General features: G+C 43.2%; 1 protein-coding gene across 1 annotated transcript in view; it reads left to right on the forward strand.

Annotated features, from left to right (window-relative positions):
* The window catches only part of LOC117820336, a 21,363-nt gene that overhangs the window by 4,335 nt on the left and 7,028 nt on the right, over positions 1-10,000 (forward strand). Inside the window, exon 8 of the mRNA XM_034694064.1 lies at positions 5,098-5,798. Within this exon, the coding sequence (XP_034549955.1) occupies positions 5,098-5,798 (701 nt within the window). The remainder of the gene's footprint in view (positions 1-5,097; positions 5,799-10,000) is intronic.

Here is a 10,000-nt window from a genome sequence, read left to right on the forward strand (position 1 = left end):
CGGGTGAAGAGAGGGGACAGCAGGCAGGACAAGTGACCATGACAATGTTATTATTTATAGATTGAGGGGCTCAGTGTTCGCTTGGTCTCTACCTGCAGCAGGTGTGCTTTATGAACCAGCTCTCCTCACCTCCATGCATCTGTCTCATCTTCATTGATGATTTTTACCCCCGGTGTGCGTTAGTGACAGAGACACACCCGGGGGACGTCTGTTTACTGTTTGAGGTTTGACTTTGTTGCCGCTCTCACCGTAAAAAACTCTGCGTCTACAGCTTGATTTAATCCAGTTTGGTGAAACATCAGACACATTCAGTAAGTTTTGATCAACTCCTAGTCATCAAAGATGCAGATTCACTTCAGAGTGCGTGAACTGCCTGTCAAGTGCCTCTGTCACTGCGAGGTGCATTCAGGGACCGTCGTAAATGTGCAACACAGTCCTTTCATGGCATTTTTCTGTGAATCAAAAGAATCAAAATACAGTCAGTGGCCACATCAAGAATGTTTTCTAAAAACAACTGTAATTTAATGTATTTACTCGCCCCTGAGATGTTATTGGGGAAAAAAGAAAAAAAAAAACGCAACTTTCACCGCAATTTTTTCAAAAAGCTGTCGCAAAATCAGGGTTTTTGGGGACGCAACAATCACAAAAAAATCCCGCGAAATCCTGGAGGGACTGGTCAGCATAATCAAGAGATATGTCTGGAGTTGGACCAAGTAAACATTGACCGACATATCACTAGCTGGACTCTTCTCTTCTGTTGCCCCTAAATGGTGGAATGAATTGGCCAACTCCATTCGATCTGCAGAGTCCCTCTCTACTTTCAAAAGACAGCTAAAGACCCAGCTCTTTAGGAAGCACTATGCACTTAGCTAGACTGTTCTCCACTGTTGTCCCCAGGGGCAGATCATGTCTTCCAGCTACAGTTGACCCAGCACTTGGTACTTTGGTCATTATTGTGGTGATGTTAATTGTTGATGATGATAATGGAAGGTCTTAAATTGTTTGGTTGCTTCATTGTAGATGTTCCTTATTTGACTATAAAAAAAAGAATTTCTTACTTACTTTTGTGCATTGCCTTTACACTGCTTGGCATTACCTGCACCCAAATTGACTTGAAGCACTTTGTTACTCTTACTGATCTTGTTTCCTCTTGTTTAGATCTTTGCATGTGTTGCTCTTGTTCTCGTCTTGCTTTGGATAAAAGCGTCTTCTAAATGACATTGTAACATTGTAACATATCAGAGTATCACACAAGTAAAAATGCATACAATAAACCCGTAAAATAACATGCACACATGCACACACACACAGCGAGAGCGAGACAGCAATGGATACAAATGAGTGGTTACAGACCTGACGTGTCTCGAGCCATCGTTTAAGATGGGTTGTTGTGAATGTGGGGTAAGTGGGGCATTCCCTTATTGCGACCGGTATTTTGTTCCAGACCTCCCCTCCCTTCACAGACAGCACACATTGACTAATTGTAGTACATGTTTACAGCCTGGTTCAAAAAACAGTGTAGTCTGGATAGCTCATTTCTCGATCGGCACACACTGTTCGGAGGGTGAATTTATTCATAACGGGACTGTTCAGAAGATATTGAGGCACAGCTGACTTGATTGACAGGCTGTAGCTGTTGGCAAGGAGGCTCAAAGCCCGCCTCTTTACGCCATACTAGCTCGACAGAAGTTATGTTGAGTTCAGCTTTCAAGAAAATGTGTCTTCGGATGTCATGAATACCATCAGCCAAACTTTAAAGGTGACATATCATGCAAAATCGACTTTTTAATGGTTCTCTACCTGAAATATGTGTCCCTGTCTACAAACCCCCTGAAAAGTAAAAGAATCCATTCTGCCCCTGTTCTGATTTCTCCACCTTTCTGTAAATGTGTGCTGAAACCAGCCGTTTCAGTTTTCAGTGTTTTTCATACGTCACAACGCCATCCAGTCTGTAACAGGAAGTCAGAGCTCGGAGCTTGTTCGGCCCATAGACTGTATAAAATACAACTCAACCCCTCCTCCGTTTTTCATTCCCTGCACACGTGTGTGCTAACACTAGGGGTGCAACGGATCAGAAAACTCACGGTTCAGATCGGATCATGGTTTTGAGTCACGGATCGGATCATTTTTCGGATCAGCAAAAAAAAAAAAAAAAAAAAAAGACAAGACAAATATAACTTTGTCCTCCATTTATTTTGTAAAACCCTTGTAAACTTTTGCCCATTAAATAAAAACAACATTCATCTCAAAATGTACAGCATGTGCAAAGCACCCTATCTGTGGGCCCAGTCCTGCCTCATTCACTGCATTTCATGGCATGGCAAGTGAAGGAGCAGAGGAACTTCAGAAGTTTCACTCCATTCTTCTTTCATTTGCTGATTTTCACCGTCCACTTTTCTTTGAGCTGCAAACTGAACACACCGTTTTCGTGCATTCTAGGGTCCTACAGCTGGCAAAGTGCCAACATGCGAACTGCTCCATAAACCAAAGTGAAAGTTAAAAATTGCACTCGCAGCAGTGGACTCTAAGTGACCCAGTCACAGCCTGTCTGCGTATCGTTGACATGGAGACAAGTCCTGGTAAACACGCGGTGACCCGACCAAAACACAGAGTGAAGGGATAACAGTTCGGGGGCCACAAATAGGCGGCCAGATGCGGTCCGCGGGCCGCGTATTGCCGGCCTCTGGTCTAGTGGGTGTGCAACGGAGTTTCATAACGTGGCTCAAGCACATTCAGCATTCACTGTATTTCACAGGGAAACCAAAATGCTCCCATACATGTGACTTACAAGATGCAGGAGGTTTTTCAAGTTCCTCTGCTCCTTCACTTACCATGACTACCGCTGCGCTTGACGAGTGAGTGTGGATTGAACATGCGGTCATCACGTGAACAAGCGCAACTTTTTTCATCAACCGATCCGCGGACAACGTCTGTGCCGAACCGTGGAGAGGCATCCGTACGGATCACGGATCAATGATGATCCGTTGCACCACTAGCTAACAAGGAGCTTAGGAGGGAGGCATGCTAGTTGTAGGCTGTCTTAATAAACACAAAGGTCGGTTTTACTCCCCACGTCTGCAGATTTGAAGATCTAGTGGATGATTTTTATTTTTCATGGATAAGTGCTAGCGCTAGTTAGCATAGCCACATAGCTACATGTTGGTAGCTGTGTACCAAGACACACGTCGACATACTGACAAATAAAACAACAAGAAACACTAAATCTGTGGTTCAGAAAGGTCCTGCTACAGGCGCCTCTCTGTCAGGATCAGATTCTGGATCAGATTCAGAGGGTTGAAGTAACGCGGGTCTGTGAGCAGCCGTGTATATTCAGCCAACATGTAAACATTAGATCAACGTGCTGGAGAGCCGAGGCCACACCCACTTCCCGAGGGGGCGTGGTCAGAGAGAAAACAGACTGTTCTGAGGGGGGCTGAAGAAGAGGGCTTTTCAGGCAGACCAAAATCTGATTTCAAAGTGTTTTTATGAGCAATAAACTTTAAAGACATGTTTTGGGACCTCTTAGACCAATATATGTTGATGAAAAAAGCGTGATATGTCACCTTTTAAAAACAGGAGTCACAATAACTTTAATGTCATTCTGTTCAGATTAAAACATCTGATAATTATTAAAACACACTTCACGTATTTATGACTGCTTATTAAAATACCTGCTTTACAATGAGGACAATATACAATGATTATAAAGATTAAAGAAGGATAAAATCCTCTCCGTCTCATCTCAGAGTCACGAGAAAAGCCTTCCAGATAAATAAAAACCCGCCTGTTTCTCTGATGTGACGAGACTTGGCGCCTCAGTTGCACTCGCCCGGTTTGCAGTAGTCTCTTTAGTCACCTTGAAGGCACTTCAGAAGCATCATCCTATAGCTGTGAAGCCTCCGTATCGACCCACCTGATACTGAGGAACCTCAGAGTCCCAATGTGGACGTGCAAAATTCACAAAGTCATACTTAGACCAAACATTCACATCACAGCGCTCCTTAAAGACCCGGACCAGACACAGATCTGGTGGAAGTCCTGCGTTAGAGAGGACAAACATCTTTGTCTTGAACACAGATTAGTTATGAATATAGTTTCATATGTTTATTCTAAACCACAGATGGAGCTCCCGTGTGGCGCTGTGACATTTAACCTTAATGGAAAACACGGGGGTGTGGGGCAGTGTGTTGTTTTCCAGTGTTCAGTGTGTGTATGAGTCGTTTAACCTTCAATAACCGCTAATATCTCTGTGCTTTTTCTCACTGATGGAGGGGAAAACGTTAGGTTTCATATTCAGCCTTCATCTGCTGACACATCCTGAAAACTTAAGGAGCGTGTGTTTTACTCTGCAGACTGAATCACACTTTCAGTTTCATGACTCAGAAAAAATCCCAAGAAGAAAAAAAATGTTCTTTATTACACGTGATAAAAGAGACTGATGAAGTCAGATGAGTCAACCTCAGGTGTCTCTGCAGGGTCAGCTGATCTTCCTGATGAGTTCAATACCATTCAAAAATCTGGTACCAAGTTTAACCACTGTGGGGCGTTCAATGACCCCAGGAACTTGTGTTTGGTGGGTTGGGACCCCAAAAACAGGACGTGCAGCTGTCTTCAGCAGTCATGCCTTAAAAGCTGTTGTCAAAGTCTTCGTGTGCCTTTATTTTGAAGATCATGTGTTTCCTGTGACGCTGTGTGCTTAGTTTAATGGTTCATTCTCACTCTGACACAGCAGGGGGCAGCAACGCATCACATCCAGAGACATGAGATCAGTAAGGAGAAGAGGAACAGACACAGGGACAGATTTCACATCAGGGTTTATTAAGAGGAAGTGCTGTGAGGCGTTTAAGTGCTCAGATTAAATCAGGAATTCAAAGGTTTATTTATCTTTACACTGTTCTCTGCTGTGAGGCGTTTAAGTGCTCACCTTAAATCAGGAATTCAAAGGTTTATTTATCTTTACACTGTTCTCTGCTGTGAGGCGTTTAAGTGCTCACCTTAAATCAGGAATTCAAACGTTTAGTTATCTTTACACTATATGCTGCTGTGATGCGTTTAGGTGCTCAGACTGACTCAAGATCTTTGTCTCTCTCCTCTCAGACGTCTCTCATTCACATTGAGGAGGTGCTCGTCCTCGCTGCTCCCTGCCCTTCCTCCTTCTCTCCTCTTTACAATGATAAATCAACAGCGCCCCCTGCAGGAGAGAAGAGGAGCGGCACCTCTTCAACAGAGAGCGACGACGAAGAGGAAGAGAGCACCCCAGAGAGCACAGGAGGAGGAGGAGGACTTTATCTGTTGAAGAAGGGCACGAACCTCCCTTCCTCCTCCACCTCCTCTTCATCTTCATCCTTAGCTCCTTCATCACCTCTCAGCCCTTTCTCAAACCTCCCATCACACTCCTTCACTCCTCCTCCTCCTTCCCCCTCTCCTCCTCCTCCTCAGACTCTGATGTCAGCAGAGCCAGCGCCCCCTGCAGGGCACGAACACACACTGAACACACATTCTGCAGACCAGACTGCTCACACACACACGATCCCAGAACCTCCTGCAGGCGGAGGGGAGGAGGTAAGAGATGGCCTCAATGTGAACCTCCTCACTCTGACCTTTGACAGAGAAGATCAGGAGGAAGAGGAGGAGGAGGAGGAGGAGCCAGAGATTTCCTCCATCATTACTCCGTCCCTGCTCCCACAGAGAGTCGCTGTAGAAACTGTTTCCTGCCCTGAAGAGGAGGATGAGGAGGATGATGATGATGACGAGGAGGAGGATGACGAGGAGGAGGAGGAGTCCTCTGGATACATCTGGCATTAAGGTCTCCTGCAGGAGGCTTCAAATGGAGCTCCTGCTTCTCTCTCAGGATGAAGGTCAGACTCTCTCTGATCACACGAGAGCTCAGGCTGATCGTTGTTTCTTCAACTTTTGTCACAGTTTGCATTTCACTCAAACTAACAAACCACAGACTTCACACTTTGAATCACACGGGACTAAAATGTGAACATCTGAGAGGATGAAAACTTTTAAAATCACAGAAAGGATTCACTTAATCTCACCTTCAGTCGGCACACACGAAAATCATTGTTACAGGAAAAGAGATGAAAAGGTCAAAACTATTTCTTAAAAGTTATAATAACAGGATAAACATCTAAATTATGAGACCATAGTCTAAAATAAATACTTAACAAATATCTAATTATGAGATAAAAATATTCATGAGATCAAAAATAAAGTTAAAATGTTCTCACTGTTCAAACTTTGAACTAATTTTAACTTCTTCAAGCTCCTCCTCTGAGTCACTTCCTGCTCGCTCATCAAGGTCAATCTGTAATTTGTGATTCGTTAATATGAATAAGACTTCAATGAAACATCTGTTTAATATATATGCACTGTTAAACCATGTTGAGCGGCTGACCCCTCAAGAACAGTTACGGTCAAATTCCACCAGATCCGTCTCCGGTCCGTCACGGCCCCGGATCTGACTGATTTCTATTCTAGTCAATGTGTTAACTTCCACTGGATCCACTCCGTTGTGTTCTGGCTGCGTCTCTGATCTGACTTCTATTTTTGCCGGATGCCGGAGCACGACGCATCAATCTCAACAGAGCAGATGGAGCGGGACAGGAAGTCAGGTTTCACCAAAACAAAATGAAACCATCCGGTTAATTTTCAGAATAAAACACTCTGTGTTATCACCAGATCGTATTTCACTTAACTACAACAACAAACCAAAGTCATGATGAGCGGAGCCAGGCCTGGAGTCAACAGGTCAGAGGTTTTCAGAGGACCAGAAAGACAACATGGATGAGGAGAGGAAAACCTCGGTCACATGACTCCAGCTGGCCGGCGGTCAGCTGTTGGAATTTGTCCGTTAGACTCTCAATGAGACGTCTTTCAGGTCTCTGAGATGACCACCTGTCGCCCCCAGGTGTCCTAAATGGGACCATCATTCACTAAATGACCATCCCACTGTTTTGAAGAAGACTTGAGATCATAAACTCTTTAGGGAAATGTTAACTAAGGGAATAAACCAGCTGAGGAGTGGGACCATTTTCATTTTCTCCACCAGGGGAGTCTCCCCCTGCTGGACGTTAGACAGAATGCAGGATTGAGTCTCTCCTGAAAGTGTCACTCTTCACCCGATCACTCTCTTCGGTCTGTCTTCAACTGAAAACTTCATGTGTGAAAACACTCAAAGAAAATAACAGTTTATAAAACTTCCACATGACGTGTACTGTATTTTATTTTATAATGTTTAAAAGTGGATATCTGCAGCTGAATATCCTCAAACTCATTTAACTCTTTTTATTTTAAAGGCACAGTCTGTAGAAATCAGAATATTTAGAGATATCAGCTTCTAGATTGAATCGCTCCCCTGCTCACCCCTCTCTTGGTGAAGGGACGGTGGCCTCCGAGGACAAGATAAGTCTGATCCTCATCTCGTCAAACACGTCTAACAGTACAAATTATTTTGCACACAACAGCGCCCTCTTCTTCGTCGTCTTCCATCTTCTGCATGTCACGCGGCCACTCACAGACTTTAAAAGCGTGCATGTCACTAGTTTGTCTGTGATTCTGTAGAAACATGGCGGTCCAAGATGGCGGCCTCCGTGGAAGGAGACCCCCTCGTTGTGTTCACTCTGAGTTTACAAGAACAAAATGTTTTTATATATTTTTTTACATAAATGTTAAAAATGTGTCTTTGAGTTGAAATGACTTGCAGGTGTGTTTGAGGTCATGTGACTGTTCAGTGTGTGTGCATCATGACCAGCTGTACTCTGAACCTGTGTGTTAACCTGCAGGTTTTTATTTTATACCATGTCAAACGTTTCTTTTTTAAACTTTGCATCAGAGCCATACATGTTATCACAGCATGATTCAAATAGAGCCAACTTTATTTAAACTGTATAACCACACAAACACACTCGGTATCGGTGCCATGTACATCCGCCTCCAATCACTCAGTGTTATGACTGTTACTTCTTGTCAGTGTTCATCATAACCTTTAATAAAGTCACATTTCAACCACTCTGTTTTATATTGTAGAACACACAAACATGAACAGCAAAAACTCAAAAATCTTACCAAGTGAACTTTTCTCATTTTTAGTCTAAATGTCTTCCACTTGATTTAAGATACATTTACTTAACAAGTGACATTTGAGCAAGATAAAGGGACTTGTTTTAAGACATCTTAAATATCTTGTTTAGTCAAACAATCTTGAAATGATCTTGTTTTGAGTTTCAATTTAGAAGAAACAAGGTTTATTTAACATTTCAGACATTTTTCAAGCTGAGATCTTATTTGTAGAAGACAGATGATCTTGATTTAAGACAAACCCTTTACTTGATTTAAGGAAATGCATTTTATTGGAGAATCTATCAGAAAACAGCTCCATTGATAAAAGAAAGAAAGAAAGAGAAAGAAAGAAAGAAAGAGAAGTTGTTGTTTTTAAGGTTGGGTTTCAGTTTTCAGAAACTGTTTCTTCTAAATCAGATGAAAATATTCCTCCTCAAACTCCATGCACACAATGAAACACCTCCTTTAGAGCAGAGCTGTCTTCTCCTAAAGAACAACATGACTGAATATTAGTATATCCAGATCCCTATGAGAAGACATTATATCTCAAAATGCTCAAATTATTTATAATAATGACTGATATTTATATAGCGCCTTTCAAGAAACCCAAGGTCGCTTCACAGGGCCCAGGGGGTAGGTCTGGGGGGTAGGTGGGGATATCTAACGGGGAAAGGCCTTGAGGAAAAGGTGCATTTTGACTGCTGTTTAAAAACGGTCCAGGGTTGGGGTGCTGTGGATGTTTGGAGGAAGAGAGTTCCACAGAGTAGGGTCTGCCACACTGAAGGCTCTGTCTCCAAAAGTCCACAGCTTAGTCCGGGGGATGGAGAGGAGACCCAGGTCCGAATACCTTAGGTTCTGGGATGAAGTGTGTTGGTGGAGGAGGTGAGCCAGGTATTGGGGGGCGAGGGCATGCAAGAATTTGTAGGTGAGGAGGAAGAGCTGTATAGGTGATGGGGTACTATACAGGGAGCCAGTGGAGGTGAATGAGAGTGGGGGTGCTGCCAGGGCTTAGTGTGCATGAGAACTCTGGCAGCTGAGTTCTGCCTGTCCAGGGCCTTGCTGGGTACCCCGAACAGGACTCCATTGCAGTAATCCAGCCGGGAGGTAATGAAAGCATGGATGAGAGATGGACGCAGCCGGGAGATGTTCTTGAGGTGATGGAAGGCAGACTCTGTGACTGATTTAATGTGTGACCGGAAGGAGAGAGTGGAGTCAAGAATGACACCCAGGTTGCGGACTTCAGGAGATGGGGAGATGGAACAGCCATCCACATGGAGGAGGAGATCTCCAACCTTCCTGAGCAGTGGCTTGGGGACTGTTGAGTTTGAGGAGTTGCTTATTTCAAGGTAAAATTAAACTTTGTCATCTTATTTCAAGTACAAGATGGTCTTAAACCCTAAAGTGCTGCTATAATACAACTCAAATTAAGGTGAATATATCTCAAATGAAGAAGTTGACATGAAATGTATTAGTGCAGAAATCTTTTTTGGAGTAAAAAAATATTAATTGTTATCATTCCTGTCTTATTCTGAAACACTAAGCTTTAAAATACTGGTAAAATATTAATTAAAATAAGTTTCCCCTGCTAATTTTAAGATCTCAGTTTTCTAAATATTACATCTTATTTTAAGTAATCTTACCAAGCAAATTTTCACTTGTTCAGATTTGTGTTGCTTATTTCAAGGTAAAAGTACCTTTTGTGTTCCTGTTTTTGGAGGGGTATTTTCTCCTAAGGTGTAAAGGTGATCACCTGCTAAGATAACCCAGTAGGACTCCCCACATCACACACTGTTTCATGTGTGTGTGTGTGTCTCTGCTCACAGATCTGACGTTGAATCACGACACAGAGAGGAGGGACTTCTTTGGAAATAGAAACTCAGAGCAGCCAGAGCACCCACCCCTAACACCTTCCCCACACACACACACACACACA

Source organism: Notolabrus celidotus, chromosome 10 (assembly GCF_009762535.1).
Source record: "Notolabrus celidotus isolate fNotCel1 chromosome 10, fNotCel1.pri, whole genome shotgun sequence".
NCBI classification, from domain to species: domain Eukaryota; kingdom Metazoa; phylum Chordata; class Actinopteri; order Labriformes; family Labridae; genus Notolabrus; species Notolabrus celidotus.